Source organism: Haliotis asinina, chromosome 12, assembly GCF_037392515.1.
Source record: "Haliotis asinina isolate JCU_RB_2024 chromosome 12, JCU_Hal_asi_v2, whole genome shotgun sequence".
NCBI lineage: Eukaryota > Metazoa > Mollusca > Gastropoda > Lepetellida > Haliotidae > Haliotis > Haliotis asinina.
In genome coordinates, this window is record NC_090291.1 from 41,901,526 (window position 1) to 41,928,217 (window position 26,692).

Below are 26,692 nucleotides of genomic sequence, written 5' to 3' on the forward strand. Positions count from 1 at the left end.
TGAAATATTATGGGTTACATTCGGAACTGACAACAGCATGTTATGAACGAGAGATTACACACATAATCAAACACGAATCATTTAAGTATTGTGACTGTTGTCCAAATGAATAGGGTTTGTGTTGTGCATGTAACTGACTCGTTGTGTTTATTGAATTAAAAGTAACGTTTCTTTGCACTGTACACGACCATTCACAACTTCTTGAATGACAGCCGAATCTGAATGGCAAATGTTTGATCTGTGGTAATCTTGTATTTGGCAGGATTGAAGAGTTGTTACTCAGGATCGTTAATCTCTTCTTCTTTGTTGTAGTTGTGGAGTATATCAAAGATTACACTGAATACAGCGCAGGTTTGTGTGCGTGCGTGTTTCTGCATGTTCGCAATTTTCCATGGATAGTTCAGCAAACACTGTACTGTGACTCCCAGCCGACGTTGTTATATTACTGTTTAATACCTGTTAACAAGTACAATAATTTTCTGACTATGGTTTAGAGAGAGTGTAACTTTGAGGAGCTTAAAACCGATTCCACTGAACAGACTTCCATTGTGCAGTTCTTGTCTGTATTTATACTTTTTTTCCACACAACAGATGTGAAGAAGAAAGAACACTGTTATTGGTAACAATCATATATTTAATTCAACAAATTGACAGACATTCACTGTCAGACACTGAATGGGAGATGGCATAAAAGGAAACACTTAAACAGACTAATATTGCATCACCAAGTTGTGGTTCAGAATATCTGACAGTACAGCCATAACAATCCTCCTAAATACTGTAAGTTATATTTTCCAAAATTCTAAGTTGCAATCTGTACCCATATCAGCATGTCTGGATATCTCAAGTGTCAACATCATGTATTTAGGAATCTCAATATCCACATTTTTCTGAACGTGACTACTTGTTTCGAACTTACCTTGACAGTATCATACACTGACAACAATCAGCCATTAAATTTATCTGTTCCAAACTTCCCAGTTGCCTCTGTACCAGTATCAAAATGTCTAGATATTCAGATATCTATAAACCTGAGTCATTGTTATTTCATACTGGTATCAAAATATCTGGTTATATCAATACCTGGATAGCTCAATACCATTCTCAGCTTGTTGTGTATCTTATACAAGGCACTTCATCAGGCTACTAACCTATTCAACAATAGCTTGTAATCTATGATACTGTGATCAAGGAGCTAAGAGCGAGGTAGTTATTCATTTTATAAGGTAGCTATAGTTTTTATTCCATACAGTAATTGTCAATAAGCAACTTATCAACTATGGAAACTTTGCTGCACCAATATTGTAAGAGATATTTACTTGAGTGAGTGGTTTGCATTCAATGCTTCATGAGATCCAATTGTTTTAGCAAACTCAATTACCTTTTTTTTGTTTTGTCGAACGAAAACCCAAATTGTAATGGTTATCTGTATTCAACACTATTTGATTCTAATGTGAAGATATCACACTTAGCTCAAGCTATACATTCAACCCATAGGTCAATATTAGCAGCAAGAAGACACTTGTGATTGAATGAGTTTAGTTTTAGTAGGGAAGACCAGAAATGAACTTTATATGTTGTACCCATGTGGAGAATCAAACCCTGGGTCTTCTGGGTGACACATGAATGCATTAACCACTAGACTACTTCAATGCCCCAGGAACACCAGAAATGGGCTTTACATATTGTACCCATGTGCAGAATAAAACCCAGGTCTTCAGCGTGATGGGCGAACGCTTTCACCACTAGCCCACCCACCACCCCAGGTTGATGATGAGATCAGAACATAAATCTTCAGTATGTCATCTGGGAGAGGAAATCTGCTAAACTGTTTTTCTGCTGAGTTGGCGGTTTAACCGACTTCTGTTCTTGGAGCATCTTCTCCAGCTGCTGATGCTTGTCCCTCCCCTTCTTCTTCTTCTTCTTGGTCACCCCCCCTGACTTGACCCCCAGGGATGCAATCAAGGATAACACAGATGAGGATCTGTCTCCATTGGGAGCCTGTCGACAGTCTTTTTTCTTTACAGTGGAGGATTTGGAAACCTGAGTTGAGGATCCGTCTTCTATTTCGCTGTCTGGAGTTGCTATGGTGGCACTGTGAAAAATGAGAGTAATGTGTATAAAGCAACTTTTGTTAGTTTTCATTTAAATTATCGACGTTCACTTCATTTTGCTGGATCCCATAACAATGTTGACAAAAGGTAGGTGCTTTGTTTACTATATTTACATTTCTGTTTTCAAACAAAAAGATAAATGGTGAGTGTGACAGCTGAAGTACATCAAATGTTAGGCTAAATGCACAAGAATTTTGTCTGTGTGCAAGCAGTTTTAATATGAAGTGAGTGAGTATGGTTTTATGCTGCTTTTAGCAATAAGTGGGGGGACACAAGAAAAGGGTTTCACACATTATTCTGATGTGAAGAATCAAACCCAGACTTCGGTGTGATGAGCACTACTTCAACCACTTGGCTACCCAACTTCCCTCTTCAGACTACCACATCTAGAGCAACTCCCCAGCAGCTTATACAGCTGCCTTTGTGTTAAGATTGATGCAAGGTCTCATAGCTCATAAATCTTGGCTACGAGTACGGGCTAAAATTGACATAAAATTGTCAGTGCAAAATTCATCTTAGCCACGTGTGTTTGCAAAGCTGTCTGAACAATAAGACTGACATCATAGTGAGTGAGTTAGTGAGTGAGTGAGTGAGTTCAGTTTTATGCTGCACTCAGCAATATTCCAGCTATATAGCGGCGGTCTGTAAATAATCGCGTCAGGACCGGACAATCCAGTGATCAACAACATGAGCATCAATGTGCACAAATGGGACACACTAATGACATGTCAACCAAGTCAGCAAGCCTGACCAACTGATCCCGTTAGTCCCCTCTTACAACAAGTGTAGTCGCCTTTTGTGGCAAGCATGGGTTGCTGAAGGCCTATTCTACCCCTGACCTTCTCAGGTATGACATTATAGTGTCATAGTAAAATATGTCTTGTTTAAATTTATGCATGAAGCAATCTGAGCAGTAAGTTATCACAGGAATATGAAAAGTTGGAGACAGAGTCAAACCAACCTAAAACTTACCTCATAATTTATGGCTAGGGCAGAATATTATCAGCAGCCATTTGTACAGGAGGTAGAGGGGTATCAATTTTGAACACATGTACTGGGAGGTCCATGGGAAGTAGGGTTCAGTGACTTTGTAAATGATATGCCTAGGGGTTGATTATTTTGTACATAAATTTTAAGGGGGAGATGTCATACACATACACATTGTACATGCTACTGCATAAAAATCATCATCATCATCATCATCATCATCATCATCACACCCTCTCCACCCCATCTCATAAATTATGTATGGCAGCCGAAACTTACACTGAAGAAAAAAGAATCGATGGTGTGTTTTCTGTATCAGACCACTAAACTATAGTCTGTTTGGCTCAAAAGCGGACCGATGAATTGCTTATAAGAAGTTTCCATTTGCACTTTCAAAACCTGCACAAAAGATGTTACCTGGTAACCATCACAAAGGTCATGATCCACATGACTTCCTTCACTTGAAAAAATGGACTTCCTTTGCACATGTGCGGAAGGATGTTTGTTCATTGTGTTTGATGATATCTATTAGGCTTTGTTGCTGTAACGACATAAAGCATCCATTTCCTTTCACTAGATATCAAAAGGATATCCTGAACATTAAATCATTAAACGTACATGCATCAAGAATATTTGCAATGTTCTTTATTTCTTTTGTGAGGAAGACATGAAAAAATATATATAGCCATCTGTACGCCATATATTCTGTCAATATCTAAGATAAATGACCAGTTACTCGAGTGGTTGAGTGAGTGAGTGGTTGAGTAAGTGAGTGGTTGAGTGAATGGTTGAGTGAATGGTTGAGTGAATGGTTGAGTGAGTGAGTGAGTGAGTGAGTGTTTAGTTTTACGCTGCTGTTAGCAATATTTCAGCACTAGTATGGTCAGGGACACAATGGTCTTCACAAACTGTGCCCATGTGGGGAATTGAACACTGGCCTTTAGCATGATGAGCGAATGAATTGAACACTAGGCTACCCCACTTTGTTAGTAAAATTTTCTAAGGTTTTGACAGTAACAAGACCAAGCAATGTCAAGAATAGGTCTGATGCAGTTGCCATAGAGATTCCCATACAGTGTCTCGTAATGTTTCTCATAGCATACTACCTCCTACGACTATATATGAGTATAAAAATGCTACAAGAAAAGTCACAAGATCTTAGGCTTATGAAAGCTTTGTGAAACAGGGCCCTTCGAAACAAATAATCCCAATGAAAATCCTAATAATAAAAACCTAACTGATATTTAAAAACGACTGTGGTACAGTTATCATGGTAACAACAAGAATGGTATTACTTCTGAGATTACACATTTTCTTGTTAACTAAATCTGCCATCTCAAAACACTGTTACTGTGAAGAAAGTAATACCCTGCAATTACATAAAAAGCAGTTTGTTTTTCTGTCACTGGACAGAAACAAAGAAAACGTAGGAAAGCACACATGTTCTTGCCATAACTACAAATACATAGCTAATATGAATATCTGTAGTTACTACTAGTCAAAATATTACTTGGAAATTTTAAGTTACCACAAATTTCACTGAATTGTGGACAGAAAATAAAATTAAACCCTTTGAAATTCAAATTTTGAAACTGTTAGAGCAACCAAACGGGATGGACTTAGAAAACATAAAAAAATATATGTAGCTATGAAATGTTAAAAAAAGCACCTTGTATTGGGAGGTGTATCAACAGCTTTCTTCTTTGAATTAGTTTTGGCAGCACCGATGCTCACGGGCTGATTAGATCTGTTTGAGATGACACATAGTGGCTCATCAGGGGAGATCACTGAGAGATCTGACTTTGACTCTTTGTTGTTTTTCCTTTTCTTTTTCTTCGTCAATGATACTTCTTTCTTTTCAATTTCTGCAAAATTACGTTGGATGCAGATAATTCACGCAAAATATGAAATTATTGTTGGTCATATTACTGTCACCACATAATCTTCAGCATTTACATGATTTGACTCTTGATAGCAAATATTCAGTTCATAGACCATCATGTCTACTTTCTTCATATCCCATCTTCACATGGGACGAGGAACTACAGGGCCATAGTGATCCAAGTCTTGCTAAGATCTAGTTTACAATATTGCCAAAAATCATGCAGACATTTATGCAGAGAAGTCCAGAAACATTATCAGGATGAATTTGGGATAAAAAAAAACAACAATCTCAGGTTTCTGTTTCGTTGGTCCATCATCTTACACCACTTTCAGCAATACTGCTGCTACAAGATGATGGTTTGTAGGTACCTAAGTGAGTGAGGGAGTGAATATGGTATTACGCCGCTTTTGGCAATATTCCAGAAATATCATGATGTGAGACACCAGAAATGGGCTTCATACATTGAGCCCATGTAGGGAATCGAACCCAGCTCTTCAGCGTGACAAGCGAATGCTTTAACCCTGGAATACCCACCGTCCCACAAGCATAAGTCTGAACCAGACAGTCTAGTGACTGAGTCCAATGTTGTCTCTTACGACAAGCATGGGTTACTTGGAGACCAATCCAAGCCCAGGTCTCCACTGAGCATCCTTCAATGGCAAAGGGACACAACTCTGTCAAGTAAATTGCAATCACCGTAGACGACTTGGCTCAACTCACCTACTGGCTCTCTCCATGACATCAGCTGTCTGGCACGGTCAGATCGACCTTGACACTTGGTCTTGGTAGTTTTACCACATGTGTTACATGACACTGTCTGCAATAGATGGTTAACAGGTACAGAATCTGATGTCACAGGTGAGTCAACTAATTCTAGAATTGGACAGATAGACTGTACCCATGTATGGTTGACATGCAAAACATAAAACCAGTTTACATTATTCAATAATATTTAGGGGTCATTTTTTTATTAGTTTATAGATCGAAACACCCTATGAAAAAGGATTCTTTCTGTCCTTGCTGCAATGTCAGTTAGTCAGTCAGTCATTTTTTGCACTGGCTCGCACTCTGATTACAATAAAGTAGATTCAGCTGACATATGTCAGAGAATTGTGAGAATTGTGAGAATTGTGATGTCATTCCAACACTACGCCACATGAATTTTTCCCTGTGGGTTCAGAAAACCCCAAGTTTAAGAAATAAATACTGTAGCTCAAATGACTACACAATCAGGTAAAAACTTCAACAGTTTCAAAACAAGACAACAAATAAAAGTTGTTTTCAACCTTGCTATTAAAATATTTTCAAAACATTTTTGACAAAAGTAGTGACAATTATGAAACAAGTAACTAATGGGCTTCACACACTATACCCATGGTGAATGAAGATATGTCTTCGAACATGACAAGCAAACGCTTCACCCACCTGGCCACAGTTCATCATGTACATGAAACTATTTCACCCTGAGTTGATGTGGTAGCCTAATGGTTAAAGTGTTTACTTGTCATGCAGAAGACACAGGTTCGATTCCCTACATAGATACAATGTGTGAAGCCCATTTTTGGTGTCCCCATGTCGTGATATTGGTGGAATATTGATAAACCAAGCTCACTCACTCACACACCCCAGTCCCATATGGAAGTCTTTACATACCAGGACATTGCTGCTATTGAGGTATCTCTTCACCATCTTCAGCTGGCACCTGTTGAGGGAAGGGGATAACAAAGAGGAGGAGACAGAGTCGGAGGTTGACTGAAATGCATATCGATCCAACAGTTTCTTCAGCTTCTTTGTCAGCGGTATTCTGGGAGCCAGTCTGACTTTATGGTTGTCATTGGTGAATATTGTATGGCACCACGGACAGTGAGGGGCAAATAGGGCATCTGCAACAGTGAGAAGTTGATCTATGATAACTATCTGGTGAGAGTTTCCTCCCCTGAAATTTTTGAGTGGATTTTTACTAGCCATGCAATAGCAGGCCTGTGGCCATATTGCATACTGTCTATGATATGAGTTGGATGTCTGTATCTATGTTTGAATTTGTTTATATTTTGTACAATTCATTGTGAATCAAAAACAAAGTATATCTTGCAAAATGTTGAGACTGTTTACAAACTTAGTTAACCTGGATTACACCTTGAATTCTGTAACTTTCGCTGTGGCCACATTCAGCGCAGATAACAAATGTTGGTCTCATATCATGGCAGTTATCATTGTTATCATGGTATCAGGAATACAACAAGTTGGCTATCTTGATTGAGTATTGCAAAAGACTTTTACCGACTCATCAATGGACATATACTGTAGCACATGAACTTTGATCATTGCAACTTCTATTCTACATGGTCACTGATAATCACCACACAATGACAATGACAACATTTACACAATCCATATTCTTCAAGTTATATTAACAGGTCTTAAAGACATTGTCAGTACTGTCCCTATTGGTGTTGAGATTTAAGAATGGTTGTGGTGTGAAAAAGGGTTTAATGGTATTTCTCAGACAAAAATGCTACGAAACATCTCTTAACTAACCTAAAAATGAGTAATTTGTGAGAAACCAGAGTGACATAACAACAAGTACACATGTAGGTTTGAGAATGTCACCAATAATACCTTAAACAAAGTTTATATTCGGCATCATATGATGTATATAGCATGTGAGTACATAGACTGTACTGTGCATGTAGATATCTATTCTTAGGTTCAGACATAATTTTATTCAATTTATCATTTTTTTATCCTTGTAGTCAGTCAGTGTGGTGGCTGGTTAATGCCCCCTCAGCAATATTCTGACATATTCTGTCCGGATATGACAATCTAGTGATCAACAACATGAGCATTGATCTGCACAATAGGTATACCATGACATGTCAACCAAGACCACCTGATCCTGTTTGTCGCCTTTTACAACAAGCATGGGTTACTGAAGATCAGTTCTACCCCACATCTTCATAGGTCCTCCCATCAACTGGAATTAAGTTCTATTTCACACATGTAGAGGCTCATTGCGTCCATCCTGTGATGGAAAAAATTACTCGAGGTTTGACGCCTTGTTCACATAATCAAAGAGGTTCACCCTGCCACCAACTGACGTCTGGTTGTCATCTGTGGGAAGACTGTAACCCAAATACAACCAAACTGGTAGCTTATTATTCCCATTCAGAGTGAAGAGTCCTACCTTTGGATACTTTGAAAGACTTTGCTCTGAATCTGAAAGAGTAAGAAACAGGTTTTCATCTGGTGTTTGTTTGTTGTTCAAAGCTTAGATGCAACCAAAAAAACCATAATTATAACAGAGTTATCATTTATTCATGACATATAATATGCACTGCTGAGCATGGAAAAAGAAATAAAGAAAATAATAATCCTGCAGTTGCATGTAAAAAGTGCAATCATTGGTACTTGTATGTACTACCCTCGAAACAAAGCACCCGGGATGCCAAACCCAGTCGTGGCAGGTGGGTGAGAACACAAGTGTAACGATTACTTTCACTGGCTATTTTATTTGCTGATACGCTCATCCCGCTGTTTGTTTATGTTGCATTAGCCTGATAGGTGTTAAGTTCAAATTGCATGTGGTCAATGATTGATATTGTCATTAGCAGACAGGCAGGCAGACACGTAGGGGTCACTAAAACAGACATTGAGTTTTGCCTGTTACAGAGGCTGCTTACTACTTTTTTGTCTGTAACATGTGAGTGAGTGAGTTTAGTTTTACGCCCCACTCACCAATAATTCTACCATATGGAGGCTGTCTGTAAATAATCAAGTCTGGACCAGACAATCCAGAGATCAACAGCATGAGCATCGATCTGCTCAAATGGTAATCGATGACATGCATCAAACAAGTCAGTAAGCCTCTTGCGACAAGCATAGACACCTTCCATGGCAAGCATCGGTTGCAGAAGGCCCGTTCTACCCCAAACCTTCACGGGTACTATGTAACGAGTACCGGTAGATTATTTACTTTTTCGTGTACACAACCAAAATTAGACTACTCCAGCTCACGACCTTATAATCCAGGCATCCCACTTTAAGCTGCGAGAACCTAGCCAGTGCACATGTGCTTTGTGCATAGTGCAGCACAGCAATGGAAACTACTTTTCAGCCCAACTGGGGTGAAATTATGGAATCGTTTGAACTCTGATTTAAATGGGGTTATTTTATCATATTGTATTTTCAACTTTATGAGTTGAATTTGCACATTTGATGATTTGCTACTGTAAATCAATACAAAACGTTATCAGAATCTGCAGAGTTGTGTTTTGTATTGCATGTTAGCTTTAACACTCCATTCAGCAATATTCCAGTTGTACGGCGATAGTCTGTAAATGTCTGTAAATGTCAGGACCAGACAATGTGCAAGTGGGATTCAATAACATATGTCAACCAAGTCATTAAGTCTCACCACCCAATCCTGTTACATCTGGCATGGATTGCTGAAGACCGGTTCTAACCAGATCTTCATGGGTCTATACATATTCATCCAGTAAACTTTAGCAAACCTCCATTTTCATATGCATTTTACAAGCCAGTATGCATGTCATCAATAGAATGTATGGTGTGTTTAGACAAATATATTGATGTACTACATGTACAAGAGTGAGATTCTTCCAGAAACAAAGATTGTCTGATCGCGACAACAACCATGTTATAACACAGCTGTCAGTCTCACTGGTGAGGAAACCAGGGCACCATTTGTTGAAGAAATGTGGCGAATCAAACCTGAGGTTTTAGAACAATAACTTTAAACACAAGGCTGTCTAGCTTCTGTTGTGATAACAAAATAACAAGCGACATACGAGGAACTGTACAATATCTAATTAAATAGTGAGTGAATCAGTTTAGTTTTATGACCCACTCAGCAATATTCCTGCGATATGGCTGCGGTTGGTAAATAAACAAGTCTGGACCAGACAATCCAGTGATCAACAGCATGATCATCGATCTGCGAAAAGTCGGAACCGTTGCCATAATCACGACTAGTCAAACAGAGCATGTGTTATCAAGTAATACAAAGCTGATCTAGTAATATGATGATTACGTCACAAAATTTGTAGCGATACATAATATATACATCCTACGAGGCCGAAGCGACGGGTCAAACACCGGCTGATCACGCAATGTGGCCCTGACAAGACAAAAAGAAGACATACATGCAGTATCTTGAATACTCAGGTTGGGTCTTAAACAGGTTTTCGCCCAAATCATTCAATTCCCTGGCTTGCATCTCGCTTGTTTGGGGTAGAGCTTCCATCACGTTTACTGTCATTTCTCAAAACACGTTTTTAACCCGGAAGTTGTCTGCTGAGGTCGGATCCGTTCGGTTACAGTCGTATATCATCGTCATATTCCGCTTTCTAGTGCACATGACGCAGATGTTTCCAGATGTGAAAAAATAATTTGATAGGGAAGGGTAGACTAACATCTAGCCAGTGAAATATATATAAATTACAGGAGCAAAATAATTCCTTATGCATTTTCATAAAATATAACAAAATGAGACCCAGAGAGTTTCCTTATTTTCAGAATGTGGGGATATAGACCTGCCACATGGGCTGTACATAAAAGTTTATTGACTTTAATTAAACCAGAGGTATAATAACGTGATTATATACCTCAGAATGACTTTGATTGATCAATCACAATCCAGTATTTAGTGAAGTCATGGTAGAATTTATTTCTGCCTACAATCACCGATAACAAACCACCGCACAGTGATTACATCCACCAGTTAGTGTGTTATAGCGGATAAGTTGCCATTCCAGAGTGAGTGAATATGGTTTTATGCCGCTTTTAGCAATGTATCCGCAATACCAAGGTGGCGGACAGTAGAAACGGGCTGTAAACATTGTACCCGTCGGTGGTGATTATAAATGGAAGAGCGACAGTAAATTTGCATCAAATTATAGCTACCTGACGTTAAAATCTTTCAAAATGTATTTTGTTACTTTGGTTTTGGGAAGGTATAGGTGTGTTCGTGTGCGTGCGTGCATGCGTCCGTGCGTACGTGCATCTGTGTTTTGTAACTTTTTTAGGTGAGGACGGGCGTTGAGTAAAACGGGTTAATCGTGTGTTGGTTGATACATCAAATCTCCCACCAAATAATCCACCGTGGCATGCAGATTATCCGTTTGTACAGGTAACATGTTGATAAATCCTGGCAACTGCAACAGCCAAGACTGATATTGTACGTTTAGCTTCGTGTCCTTTGTGTCGAAAATATCTTACGTATCAGGACGAACCATCCATAATGACGAAACTTCAGGGTTAAGACGTTCGCGTCAGTGCTCAGGTGCGCAACACAAGAACACGTGAGGGGCTTTGAAAAGATTAACAGTTCAATTAGCGGTACTTCAGGACTGTTATGTAAATGGATTACGTGTTACTCCCTAGCAGGACGAAGGTGATACTTATATATACACTCGTGCTTGACAAAAGGTCAAGGACCCAGCATATCTGCATTTGAATATGAACTCTTTTAAAATAAATCGGAATATATACACATGTAATAAGATACAGTACGAAACGGTTTAATATGCTTAAAGCAGGATGGGAGTTTGCCTGTATTAATACGTATATTATTAATTTTTTTAGTTATTAAACGGTGGTGATAATCGTGTATGATGTTTGTTATTAAAGAGCATTGAACTGTTGCAAGTACATGAGTGCGCAAATGCATGGCAGTACCGAAATGTCCAATCACATCTGGACAACGCCTATTTTTATGCCAGTAAACATCAGTTACACAAAAAGAACACCTTTATCAACGATACAGTTATGACTGACTATTTAAAAAACACGACCAATATATGTCTCCATAAAGTGATTTCGCCCCACACTAACATGCTTTGATAACTGAAGCACGATTCAAATCACGCATGTGATGGTCAAAGGTCAAAGGTCACATGCACTTAAGGGTCGGTACGGTGTATGTGACTGACTGTATGCTCTTTCAGTCCTGTCGCAATAGCAAATGATTAAACAGGTAATCAAGACAATCGGCCACAGTTGTCCTGATGTCAGATGGTCCTGTTTACAATAAACCTGCATGGCAATGGAGGGATGACAATGATTTTTAGGGAGAAGCAGCGTACAATGTGAATGAGCATCTACCTCCCTAAATTGTATGTACAAAGTAAACTGGTAATCGGAACCCGGGTCTTCAGCGTGATGAGCGGACGCTTTAACCGCTTGGTTACCCCACCGCCTCCGTAACTGACCTACTGTTCATCCGCCTCGGCATCTGGATACGATGACGTCATTCAACAAAGCAAGCCACCAACCGACCTCATTTCATGACATTCGTGGACTTAGTTCATGACATTCGCGGCCTTATCTCATGATATTCAAGACCTTAGTTCATGACATTCGCGGCCTTTTCTCATGATATTCGTAACGTTATTTCATGATATTCGTGACCTTTTTCATCATATTCATCACCTTATTTCATGATATTCATGACCTTAGTTCATGACATTCGCGGCCTTATCTCATGATATTCATGACCTTTTTCATCATATTCATCACCTTATTTCATGATATTCATGACCTTAGTTCATGACATTCGCGGCCTTATTTCATGATATTCATGACCTTAGTTCATGACATTCGCGGCCTTTTCTCATGATATTCAAGACCTTAGTTCATGACATTCGCGGCCTTATTTCATGATATTCGTAACGTTATTTCATGATATTCGTGACCTTTTTCATCATATTCATCACCTTATTTCATGATATTCATGACCTTAGTTCATGACATTCGCGGCCTTATCTCATGATTTTCATGACCTTAGTTCATGACATTCGTGGCCTTATCTCATCATATTCATGACCTTATTTCATGACATTCGTGACCTTGTTTGACGACTTGTTACATGTATCTGTTCTGACACGTATGGCTTGCTAATGAACAACTCCACATTGGATCTTTGCTGTCTCCTAAAATGAAAACAATAAGGGATGGTGAATAACTCAACTGCATAGTCAGTTAACTCAAATCAATCCTTATTTTTACTCCATTCATTTTTCGACATATATCTGACAATCTTATGCTACAACAACCACACCATCGACACCAACAACAAATAAATCTATTTGTGAGTGACTTTGTTCGTTAAATCATCTTATCCGTGATATGGTGTTAAACACAGGACAGTTATTTTTAACCTGTGATACTGTAATTACAGTTTTTTGCGAGTATGATATTTTTGCGATAATTGCGAGTGACTTGTGCTCGCAAAAATATCATGAAGTAGTAGAAATAGTCGATATATATTTTGAAATTATTAAAATTAAAATTATTACCATTTGTTTCATATTGTCATTAAAAAGGGGTGGTGGGGTAGCCTAGTGGCTAAAGCGTCCGCTCGTCACGTTGATGACCCGGGGTCGATTCCCCATATGGGTATAATGTGTAAAGCCCATTTCTGGTGTACCCCGTCGTGATATTGCTGGAATATTGCTAAGAACCAGAGACCAGATAATCTATTATATGGTCTCTGCAAGAACTAAACTCACCCATTATAAAGATACCAAATATACGCACTATATATGTATAATCATAAAGAAATGATTAATATGTGGTGGATTCCGTAACTTTAATGCAAGAGACACGACAGAAAGTGTGTGGTTATTAATCATGGTAACTTCAGTTTAATAACCAACTCACGTGTTTCTCGCAAAATATATTTTTAAAACTTCCTGTGGAAATGAAACGTTCTTCAGACGAATGTGGTAAAATGATCAAAGGTTGGGACCTCCCTTTGGAGCTCACATGCGTCATTTCCTTCATCGATCGATGAGGTTTTCCACAAGAAGCTATTTTGGGGTTCATTTTTGTTTCTTCTATTATTGGAAGAACCACAAAAATCCTATCTCGGTCTTGGAGACTTCAGTGTTGCATTAAACAATATAAATATTTAACAGTATGGACACAGCTTTGTTATAATTGATACTTTTTTGGATAAGCGTAGTTTTATGGTTTATTGTAAGTAAATGAAGGAATGAAACGACATGTTGCGCATTACGGGCAGATACTGATAGACGTATCAATGCACGCGTGACAGGTAACTATAAATATATACAACAGGACTGCGCCAAAACGGCACATGGCTGAACGAAATCTAGCGAAACATGAACCGCACCTACAGACCTGTTTTATAGAATGTGCAGAAGTCCTTCAGTAGAGTGCAGATTGTAGAACTTTTCTTTGGTTGAGTTACATCGAACTTCCGTCCTCAGAGTGAGGCATCTAATAGCCAGCACATGATGTTCTTGCATATTTAATAGTACTCCACAGATACAATATTTTATAATGGGTATTAAAGGGTATGGAGTAAATACATAATTTAGGGTTTGTTGTTGAGAATGTGGTAGTGAGTGGTGAAAGTTTATTTGGTAAAAAAAATAGAATATCTTATATGGTTTCTTATTTTTGTAATGCATAGTCATGATGTTGAGTGACGCCGTATTCACAACCATGTTTTTTTCATAATCAATTAAATATTCTATGTTAACATGCATACGTGTAGATGTTGCCGTTTTCTCCAGGCAAATGTCGAGGTTTTGGCGCGGTGCGATTTTAGCCTGACCCCGACCCTTCCCCTCACCGAGAGTGTTGGGGAAAGTAGTATCGCTGTCCGACCTTGACCTTACGTTGGTAGCGGTGTACACATTTATGTTCCCGTGCGTGTTTACTTCTGAAAATGTCTTCTCTAACGGAAGATGTGGTCCGTCAGCGGTCAAAGTCAGGTCGGACGTGTTTGATATATTCTGGAAAGGTTTATGATGTCACCGACTTCGTCTCTAAACACCCAGGTGGCGTCGATGTTTTGGAGGAGCACGCGGGACAAGATGTGACAGAAGCGATGCACAGCTCGGAAACCCATAAACACTCCCGATATGCTTTTACCATGTTAGACAAGTATTGTGTTGGAAAAGTTCAGAATACTTCGGTAAGACCTTTTTTTTAACTCTTTGTAATATTTAATTTTCTGTGTTGAATGTATCATAATCCTACTTGTGATTAAGCGTTGGATTTCCAGGTATTTTGTAGATCGGATTTAGCTTTATGTAACTCTTCCAAGTGTCTACCAGCACCACGACAATTTGTGGCACAATTTAAGGACCCAAATTGAATTGCTTCGGGAGTAAACTGAAATCGTTTCATAATTATTCCGTTAAATATGAATAAGTGAATAACCCCCTTTAAATGTGAAAAAAGATTGCTTTCTTACGGAACACGAGTGAATGATTTAAGATATTCTTTGAATCACTTCGGTTTTAATTTCTTATACTAGGAATAGTCAATGTTTTCACAGTCAGTTAGTTTGGTTAGACATTGCAACCTTTTTTTAGAAAACTGACAAGCCTCACAATCCATATGGCAGTATATTCAAGAGTCTGAGGGAATACCAGTTGCAACAGTGTTGTTGTAGGTATATTTTCAGCAGTTAGTGGATGAAAGCTTTCCAATATGATGTTTTATACGCACATGTGCACACAGGAACTGTTAATGGATGATTGTGCATGTATCATGTTGATCATCCGAGCAACAAAGATGATGAGCAATGTTCACAAATAGTGTCTGACCTTCTGACAAATCTTGCAGATATTTACCAATGGTCAGACAGAAGTCCTTTACCTGCTGGTTCCAGTGTCTATCTGAATATATCGCAATAACTTTGTCTGAAGTTATTATTTGTGGCATGTGACACTTGTTCACTGTTTATAAATCTATGTTTATAATGTTCGTCATCATATAATATTACTAATTTCAGTGCCAGTTATGAGAAATGTTAAATCTGAAATGTGTGTTCAATTTTATTCTGTGGGTCCTGTGAATTTTCAGTGGGTTAGACAGACATCTGAAACTTACGGGATCCAATGTCCTGTTACTTTGAAACACCATTCGTGAACACTGAATGAGTTCGAAATTAACATGTGCATTCCGACAAAATGCATATTTCACCCATCAGTCCATTGAGTGTTTGATGAAAAATGCTGTTGGACTGAAAGATATGATAACGTGCAGGGCATGTGAGGGTTGCATGATTATTTTTTATGAATTTGGAAATTTAACAAACTGTAGTGGGGGTGAACTGCTGGGTGGTTTGGTTGGTACTTCTTGTGTTTGTTTTTGCATGTGTGTTTTATGTAAGTACCAGTTTGATATGTGAGATTATTTATATGCAGCCATATTTTGATAATCCTAGCAAGTGTGAATCTGTCGTATAACATGACACAGAGCCCATAACACATTACTCATCTACTAAATCAAGCTTTATGGCCTCTATTAAGCTAACAGTAGGCAATAATCTGAAACACATGGCAACAATATCTCAATTTGACTCATGGCTGTAATTACCATGGCTAGACCTGCAGTGAAATTAAGTGTCAGACCATGGACACTTGCTGAGGTATCAAGTTAATTATGGTAGGTCTACTGACAAGCTCGTTAGCAATAATCAGCCTAGGACTGTGCTTACCACAATGCTGATAGGCTACCGCTTAGTCTCTGAATGTATGTAATTTTGATAAATACAAATAAACCCATTTAAATCTAAGCTTGCTTCATTTAGGACTTTAGCATTTCAGGAAGGGCTATGCAGCAGGGAAAATAATGTGGTTTGGGGACTGAAAGACAGGCTACTATCCTGTGTTTAGGGTATCTTTGGAATTTGAAAACTTGGCAAGTTTTGTCTGATGTCAGAATCAATTCGGAAGTATATTGTGACAGAACAGATTTCTGCAAGAGACTGTGATTGCCTAATAGTATTAGCAATAGCATTGGCTTTCTGATCAACCTGATACACCCATGTCAGTTTTGATGGAAGAGAAGAATTAACTACAGACGTCTGTTCTGGACATAAGGAAACTGCAGTGCATCCTTGAATTCTCCTAAAACTACATGATGTAGTAGTTTTAAGGGTGTTGTAATATGCATCAGAGATGCCAACCACTCCGATTTTCAAACACAAACTCTCCGATTTGTCTGTTAAAAACTGTGATTTTTAGAAAATACAAATAAGTTTATAAATTTAGAATGTTTGAAAAAATTTTAGTAAATAGCCATTTGAATGTGTTCATTTGAGTTAAGTATTATCTGGTTAAGTATGCCCAGAAAGTGCATATTTCCAGCAGACTAAATGTATTTTTGTTGGGCAGGCCCCCTCAAGACACCCATCATCAAAACGGTCCCAATCCCCTTCTCTTGCTCACACCTAACACGCACCTTCAGGACTCGAGAATTGCTTGGGCAAGGCATGACTCCGCTTTCATTTGAGTTAAGTATTATCTGGTTAAGTATGCCCAGAAAGTGCATATTTCCAGCAGACTAAATGTATTTTTGTTGGGCAGGCCCCCTCAAGACACCCATCATCAAAACGGTCCCAATCCCCTTCTCTTGCTCACACCCAACACGCACCTTCAGGACTCGAGAATTGCTTGGGCAAGGCATGACTCCGCTTTCATTTGAGTTAAGTATTATCTGGTTAAGTATGCCCAGAAAGTGCATATTTCCAGCAGACTAAATGTATTTTTGTTGGGCAGGCCCCCTCAAGACACCCATCATCAAAACGGTCCCAATCCCCTTCTCTTGCTCACACCCAACACGCACCTTCAGGACTCGAGAATTGCTTGGGCAAGACATGACTCCGCTTTCATTTGAGTTAAGTATTATCTGGTTAAGTATGCCCAGAAAGTGCATATTTCCAGCAGACTAAATGTATTTTTGTTGGGCAGGCCCCCTCAAGACACCCATCATCAAAACGGTCCCAATCCCCTTCTCTTGCTCACACCCAACACGCACCTTCAGGACTCGAGAATTGCTTGGGCAAGGCATGACTCCGCTTTTATTTGATTCATGGTTGGCATCTCAGATGCATTAGAACCAGACATTCCAACTGATACAATCCACTTCAAAAAGTTGTTGAATGATGGTGATGGTTGGTGTTCAGAACAATGGTGATTTTCATGTGGAAGGCAATTTTTCAGGATATCTGAGGTTCGGATAAATGGGGCATGACAGTTCTTTGCACCAATATACCCCAATGATTAGAAAATATTTGTTTATTTTATCTGGTCTGGAAAAATGTCATCATAGTAATTGTACAGTTGCTAGTCCTCAAGAAAATGTTACCATCCCATGTTATTTGAATCTCTTAAATCTTTACTTTTAACATGTCTTATTCAACCACACTTTTTTTCCTTCCACATATTTGATGATATTTCCCATACAGCGTTGTCTTCCCTGCAGTGTTAAAGCCGTAAATGAGTCTAGATTTCCCCAGGTTCTGTGGTCTCCCTGGAGCTCCTTTTCAAATGCATATATTCGTGACTATCGATATTATGACTATTCAGACTAAGCGTTAGTCTATATACCAGTTTACATGACAACATTGGATCTGTAACAGTGGCCTCTTGACTATCGTTCTTTTACGTGGTGTATTGTCTGCTTACGTCCTGAAACAATGTATACTTGTTCACATAATTATCACATTGTCGTGTGTAGGACTCAGTGACGTGTTCATGTCACATAATACACTGGTGGGGAAACACCTATCAAGATACAGGTATTACGCAACTCTTGCTTGTCATAAGGATCAGCTGACAGGGCAGGGTCATCAGGTGCACTGTCTTGGTCAAGCTTGTCATTGGATCCCCATTACATGCATCAATACTTACTAGTATCTCTGGATTGCGTGGTCCAGACTCAGTAATTTCAGTGAATGAGCGGATTTACCCTGCATTTAGCCATATTCAAGCTATATTGCTACAGTCTTTAAATAATTTAGTCAGGACCAGACATTCCAGTGATCAACAGTATGAGGATGAGTGCGCAATTAGGAATCGATAACATGTCAACCAAGTCAGCAACCTGACCACCCATGCCACTTAGTTCACCTCTTACGACAAGCATAGTCGCCTTTTATCGCAAGCATGGGCGGCTGAAGGCCTATTCTACCCCAGACCTTCATGGGTCGGTGCGTCAAGGGATGACACTCAAATTTGGTATGTACAGTTGAACCCTGTTTACCCAGACCCCATGCTTCTGGATCCAGATTAGAATTTTCCAACCATTCCCATACATTTCCATTGAAAAATGATCCAGTTATCCGTACAGAGAGATGTGTGCAACATGCATGTGCATGTGTCATGTCAATACCGTTTACCACACGACTATGTGATTTCATTCTTGATATATTGGAAGGCATTTGGTGTGAACTGATTAATTAGCCATCAAAACACTAGTGACATGTGTCACTCGGGTTGTTCATTAGGATTTGGCATGTGTAAGAACATCTCATCAGTAAAGAAAACACATGTTAAGTAGGATTAAGGGAAACTACACTGTAATTGTACTGTAGATAACACTTATAAATCAACCCCTGCTGTCTGTCGTGATGCAAGTTAAAAATGCCAGCCACATGATCATGTGATCCCGTCTGGAAGTTTACTTTCTGCAGACAGCATAAATTCCACACGATGTTGTATGTTTTTAGGACATTTAAAATTAACAAAAGAATATGCAATTGGCAAAACAGAAACTTTTTGTCATCGATTTATGTTTTTCATCTAACTTACCATCTGAAGCTCCACACGCTACACGATTACGTCCGAGACAACCTGACAAATGGTAACCTACATTCCGCCTTCCATGTGTTATCGGTACACTTATATGTTAAGATGATTCACTGTTATTACTATTGACTGTTGATTTATTGATATACGTATGTGAATTATTTTTGCTTTCACTTAATTTTCACGTTTTGGATGTTTGATCCAGTTAACCGGACGTCTCGTTATCCGGACGATTTCCAAGTGAAACCAAAACATCTGGATAAACAGGATTCGACTGTAGTAAACTAATCATTGTAGTCCACAGTGCCATGTGCAGCCATTGCAAACTAACATGACTTACGCTACTGCAATGCTGGTACATATTACATTCTTGCATATCTCACTTTAAGAAGGGCTCAAGTAAAACATGCTCAGAGAAAAAACGCAAGTATTCATTCATATTCAGTTCTGGTGACTACGAATAACAAATTGTTTTCATGAAGGACTGTGGTTCAATTCACCGAATATGTGAGTGTATCGTAACAGCCCTGTTGTCCACCAGATAACTCAGTTCTGAAAGTCAAATTTTCAACCTGCCATGTGTTGACTGGCCAGGATTCCCCGACCAGTGTATGATCTGAGTATTTCATTTTGTTTGACTAGTGACAGGGAATCACGATCCAACCGTACAATGTCAACAATACCTTAATTATTTCCATTACACTGAGTGATGTATGTTTCAAGCATTAAAGTTGGTTTGAAATGTACTCAACAGGAACAATCACTGTGATACTGCAGTAGTTGACAGCTATTACAATAGTGTTCCAGTGGTGCTGAATACAGTTGAAATACAGTTACAGTAATAGTCAACAAAAGATGGGTCATGAAATACATTTAACAGATTACCTTCACTCAGGATTTTCAAATAAACAAACTGGGTATGCTTTAGCTAACTGTAGTATGAAATGAATGTAGTTTCTCTTTACCAAGTTTAAAGTTATTGTTAAAATTTAAGATAGAAAAAAATATAGAGCATCATTAATGTTACGACAGTTGTTAATGGTATAATGACACTATGGCGCCACAATATGTTACTTTTTTTACAAACATTTTATTCATCCCTGACAATGCACATCCTGACAATGGGAATCATTAAGACTTGTAATAGTCTCTGAAAAAATTTAACTTGGATGGAATAGAACAATCACACCAAAACTGAAAAGGATCTGAGAAACTGAGATAGGCAATTTCTAACCAGATCCTGAAGGAAATCTAGGCTTGCTGAAAGTTGCTTCATTTCCTGTCCGCCCTGTAGCTGGAATATTGCTGAGTGCGGTGTAAAACTAAACTCACTCACATTCATTTCCTGCTACATGTATACATTATAGTATGGCTAGGTGGAGGGCAGCATGGCTCACAGATAGATTCAGGTCACAAGGTTTGACTGGCAGTCCAGGTGAGAGTAATGAGATCTTCATGTCAGGCACTGGAGCTGTATGGAGATATATTCTGCACATCCACACTTCACTCCATCTGTAGATTGCAATCATTATATCCTAATTGCTGTCATATTATTCTTGAGAGTGTTTTGCTCCACATGTGAATCTGTTAAAGAGTTTTCACAAGCTTAGATAAATTTCCGGTTTGTATTAAAGCTTGCCAATGGTATTGAAATGTATCAGCATTTTTGTCAAGAACATATAGTGTATTTGAGCCAGCAAAGGGTTAATGCCATGTGACATGTAACCCTTTGACACTGCACCATTTTGCTTAAACAGGCTTATGTATGTTAGATGAAAAAACCTGAAAAGTGAAACCTGAAAGTGCTCATGTTTTTCCTTTGAAAGCAAACTTAAGTAATTGCGTACATTATGTGTAGTAGACTAGCAATACAACCAGTACCTGGTTCAGGTTTAAGTAATTTTGCATGCTTGGTAATATTCAAGTAACCTTGATTGATATAAAACATTTCTGAAGTGATATGTTATTTTTTTCCCTATTGCGAAATTAAGATTGCATTGCAAAAATCTTTATCTCAACCCCATGTTAGAATCTTGAAATCTGACAAATTCGTATAATCTTCAATAAAATGTTACATATGATATCCTGCCTGAGAGTGAAATAAGTTCCTAAATTTCAAAGCAAAAATAAATCTTCCTTATACCCACCACAAAGACGACTCTGTCTCAAGGATTTGTGAGTAGGAGAGTACATCATTGTTGACCCTTGAAGGTCTGGATTAGAATTAGTGTTCAGCAAGTCTTACTTGTCGTAAGAGGCAACTAGCAGGAATTGAGTGGTCAGGCTCGCTGACTTGGTTGACACGTCATCGGTTCCCAGTTATTTAGATCAATGCTCATGCTGTTGATCTCAGGATTGTCTGTCCCAGACTTGATTATTTATGGACCACTGCCATATAACACTATATTAACAGAAATATTGCAGTATGTGGCATTAAACAAAAAGAAGCATCCTTGTAACCCACTATAAAGCAAAGGATGGTTTATGAGACAAAGTCCTATGACACAGCACAGGTTCTTCTCTGTTGAACCTGACAGCTGTTTCCCATCAATGTTCCTTCTGTTTAAAGTTTTTTTTTTAAATAGGATATTGAAACATATCGGCATAACACATTCATTGATTCAGTGTCGCTCTGGACAGAGACTATACTGGTCACTGTTCTGGGTAACAGTAGTTTTGTGTCAGTAGGTTATAGATTACATCATGCCTCTGGTCTCCATGGTGGTTCAATTCAAAATGACACTTCGATATGCAAGTCACATATAGTGATCAACGTTTTAAATCGCCCAAATGTATTAACGTTGAATGTGACGCTATGAATACTTTATTTACAAAACTGAAGAGAAACAGTAGCACGATACATTGTCGACAACAAAGTACAAAATCTGTTCAGTCGAATAAGTTTCCAAATTGTTCAGAATCGCAAGCCTGACACTAAGTATGAACATAGGTTTGAAGCTCAGTATAATAGGGGTTGATGTGCCACAGCCCGATATCAAATTTTCAAGATTAGACTCATGGCGTCGAAAAACATTATTGACCAAAGCCACTTTGTCTCCCCTCGCAGCCATCTTTGATGATATTTATTGATGATATTTCGGGGTGCTAAGGCTGCTGTTTTCGGATGCGATGACTGTCTTTGCTCAGCGACACATTCTCTGGTGCAGTTCTAGCTGAAACACAAGTTTTGTTTCCATTTCAAACAATGTGTCTTCCATTACAGAGCATTTGTTTCGGTTTTAGAGGACAGTGTTGCAATTTTGGAAGTGTATTTCCCTGTTTTGGTGATTTTTGTTCTGTTTTGGTGTATATAAGTTCATTTTTGATGATTTGTTCACTGTTTGTATGGTAGGCCTGATATTGAACACAGGAAACATTAAACTCTATGTACACCTCTTGATACTGCTACAGCTTTGAGCATTCAAAGACATGTAAATGTTTATATTGTATACTCATCAAATGAAATTGTAGAGTGAGTGAGTGGATAAGATTTTATGCAGATTAGCAACATTCCAGAAATAAGGAAAGGGACAAAGAAATGGACTTAATACACCACACACTTGTGGGGAAACATACTCCGGTCTTCAGCATGAGGAGCAACAGGTTTAATCACTTAAGGCTACTCCATTGTCCCGAAGTTAAAGAACGTTTACATTTTGTAATCATGTAAGACTAGTGGTCCTTAGGTCGTATGATCCCGTGAAGATCTGGAGTAGAATTAGTGTCCAGTAACCCATGCTTGTTGTAAGAGTTGAGTAAAGGGATTGCATGGTCAGACTTGCTGAGTTGGTTGACACATGTCATCGTATTCCAGCTGCGTAGATTGATGCTTATACTGTGGATCACTGCATTGTATGGTCCAGAATGGATTATTTACAGACCGCTGACAATTTAGGTGGAATATTGCTGAGTGTGCTGTAAAACTAAACTCACTCACTTGCTTTAAGTTAGTGAAAAACATTCTAAACATTCTTAGCAGAAATAATGTAGGCGTGGCAGATAAACATAGAAAACGAACATGGAGACATGCTGAAGTCAGTGAGAGAGAAGGGGGCAAGTGCTCTAAATTTCTAAAGCTGATATCACACGATTCACAGCTCTTGGTGAAATGATATTCAGCGTTTGAAAATGTGCCTAAACTATCTTGTCAGACTGCCAGCCCTGTTAATTCCAAAGGAAAACATAAAGATTACTGTGAGAGCTCATTTCTGTACCTGAAATCATGTACTATATTCTGACATATTTCTTAGTTTTACACAAACTGAAATGTGAATAAATTGCCGCTGAGAAAATGATATAATATATCGTGGAGTGCACACAATAATATTCATTGTTCCAAATTCATGATAAAGGTCTTGTAATACTGTAGAGTACAATACACCCCCACAATACTTTACTGGACGTATTTCTTTCTTTTTTGAACCCATGAAGATGCAGGCTGTAATACTGGCCTTCAGTACCTCATGCCTCTTGCGGAACTTAGGCCAGAATTTTGAGAGTGCAGCGTCAGACAACAGACTCCAGCCATAATTACCATCTTCGTTCCAGTTATTTACTGTGAAAGTGACCCGTAGAATAAGCTTTCAGCAACCCATGCTTGACACATAATTAAAGGCGACTATGCTTTTCGTAAGAGGCGACTAACGGGATTGAGTGGTGACGGCTAGCTGACTTGGTTGACACATGTCATCTGTTCCCAGTTGTGTAGACGGATGCTCATGCTGTTGATCACTGGACTGTCTGGTCCAGACTCAATTATTTTTAGACCACCATAAGTGGAATATTGCTTCGGTAAACTGAACTCACTCGCTCATTCTTCCTGTAAGGGTCTTGCACTTCGTATTGTTTGATTCAGAGAGACTATTAAAAATATTTAATGGTTAGTATCAACCCTGATGGTCCCATCTGCAAAATTGCGACTGAAAACAGATATGTACATTACACTGATTCAGGATCCATATCATTCACAGTTTTCGCAACCTGTGACCATTGAAGGACCGGGGTGAATAGGCCATCAGCAACCCATGTTTGACATAAAAGGCGACTATGCTTGCCGTAAGAGACAACTAATGGGGTCAGGTGGTCAGACTCGCAGACTTGGTTGACACATGTCATCGGTTCCCAACTGCTCAGATCGATGCACATGCTGTTGATCACTGGATTGTCTGGTCCAGACTCTATTATTTACAGACCGCTGCCATATAGCTGGAACATTGCTGAGTGCAGCATAAAACTAAACTCACTCACTCACTCATTTAGTGACTATGGAGAAGATCTGGGTTAGAATGGGTCTTCAGCAACCCATGCTTGTCTTAAGACAAGATCAAGGTGTTCATAGGACCAGGCTTTAAATAAGGCACTTACATTTCACTCGCTTGTTCGATGTGAATCAGATTATTTCCTCCTGACTTCACTTGTTATTTGTATTCACTAGTGACATATAGTCATGAATATTACAAACAAAGTGTTTTTGCCAGAGTTTGGGTGGTGTTTTTGTTGTTTTGTTTTTTTAAAATGTGATCAGCTAATTGGTATGTATCTATTAGGAGGGCTCCAGATAATGTTTCTACATAAGGAGAATGTACTCCTTGTTTTTTTCTTTTTCAATAAAGGTGAACTCTAAAAACTTAGAGTACAGAATTGAATTTATTGGAGAACCAGCAATTTTTTGTTTCGTTTCGTGTAAGCATCACAACATGGCTACTCATGTGTAAACAGGTCAATAAGCAATAAAACTATACTTTTTCAAATAAATATGTCTGTAAATGATTCTAAGACTGTACACCATTGCTATGGTGCATGTCTCCATGTCTAAATTATTCCCTACCATGCATATTTTTTATCCATACATTTTATTGTTGCACTCTATATAATATTGCATAATACATCAGCTGCTATCTTTGTATTGTACTTGTTACCCAATATTCATGATATGTATCATATTTGCCTCATAAAGATTTTATTTGCAGCCTTAACATGTCCCATTTCATGTAGATATGGCCACAGATGGCTTTGCTGAAAACATCAAGAAATGTGAAGGTTATGCAGCTTTGAGCTTCTTTAAGCAAGACACCTGTGAAGATCGGGGTTTGAATTGGTCTTCAGTAACCTGTGCTTGTCAGAAAAGATGACTAATAGGATCGTGTGTTCAGGCTCAATGAATTAGCTGAAACATGTCATGGTATGCCATCATGATAATGATGATGTTTATTAGAGAGTCAGGTGTTTATGTCACTTTTAGCAATATTCCAGCAATATCGCAGCAATGAACACCAGAAACTGGTTTCACACATAGTAACCTTGTGGGGATTCGAAGCCGGGTCTATGCCATGTCAAGCTAACACTTTTACCACTAGGCTATCCCAGCGTCCTGATGTGAAGAAACTATAGTTTGTATCCAATGGGGTGTTAACTTTATCCTGAACCATAAACCGTACAGACATGTTTGGTGCTTGCAGTAGTCTGCAGTGTCTGTAGAAATGGTTGAAATTTTCAGATGAGGGAAGTTTATTACTAGATTCAAATAATGTATTCATGCAATTGTAGTCTGTCGTACTGATCCTGGAACAAATATACCCAGTACAGTCATTGCTAGTATAGTATGTGTGGCAAATCTAGATTACTAGATCTAGATAACAGTTTCAGAAATAGAAAAGAGTCTCTGGGCACTATTCATTAAATTTTATGAATGTATTTGAGGAATTATTCTTTCTGTTAAATATGTTCATTTCAGACTCTAAATGTCAGTGATATTAATTTTACTATATCAAACCGAAAGCCCACTAAAAAAAAATCCACATGAGTCTCAAAATACACCTGACAAGCGTCTTTTCACTTCCATACTAAACTGTTAAAAAGGATCAAACATAAGTACCGTTACTTGTGACAAGATATGTGTATTTTTAGCTCTGATGCATGAGGTGGTAGTGAATATACCCAGGGAGACATGATCCTGTGAGCATGTTAGCGTGATAACATTATTGGCTCACAGCTCTGGCAGTGCTGTCACTTGTCACGTAGACACAGGCGTGGCTATTGTGTACCCTATGTACCGGTTGCTGTAGTCAGTCTCACTGGCTGTGAACTACACGTACATTATTATCCCTAAACCATAT

The 26,692-nt window shown here is 38.6% G+C and overlaps 2 protein-coding genes across 2 annotated transcripts in view; one reads left to right on the forward strand and one right to left on the reverse strand.

Annotated features, from left to right (window-relative positions):
- Nucleotides 1-616: 616 nt before the first annotated feature.
- Nucleotides 617-10,307, reverse strand: LOC137258165 (UPF0711 protein C18orf21-like). Its single transcript, XM_067795739.1, has 6 exons — nt 10,149-10,307; nt 8,171-8,202; nt 6,640-6,869; nt 5,707-5,803; nt 4,771-4,966; nt 617-2,095 (listed from the first exon to the last, which is right to left on the reverse strand). Exons 1-6 carry the CDS (start codon nt 10,262-10,264, stop codon nt 1,795-1,797), a joined length of 972 nt encoding a protein of 323 aa, XP_067651840.1. The 5' UTR covers nt 10,265-10,307; the 3' UTR covers nt 617-1,794.
- Nucleotides 10,308-14,637: 4,330 nt separating this feature from the next.
- The window catches only part of LOC137258518 (fatty acid 2-hydroxylase-like), a 41,005-nt gene continuing 28,950 nt past the window's right edge, over nt 14,638-26,692 (forward strand). The window contains exon 1 of the mRNA XM_067796221.1: nt 14,638-14,950. Within this exon, the coding sequence (XP_067652322.1) occupies nt 14,702-14,950 (249 nt within the window). The 5' untranslated portion in view covers nt 14,638-14,701. The remainder of the gene's footprint in view (nt 14,951-26,692) is intronic.

Excerpts from the sequence above, each read along its gene's own strand:
- LOC137258165 (XM_067795739.1), bottom strand. The coding sequence starts at position 10,264 with ATGACAGTAAACGTGATGGAAGCTCTACCCCAAACAAGCGAGATGCAA. Across the intron at positions 6,870-8,170 it reads GTCTTTCAAAGTATCCAAAG|ATGCCCTATTTGCCCCTCAC; the intron begins GTAGGACTCTTC and ends TCACTGTTGCAG. Across the intron at positions 5,804-6,639 it reads TCAATAGCAGCAATGTCCTG|ACAGTGTCATGTAACACATG; the intron begins GTATGTAAAGAC and ends CATCTATTGCAG.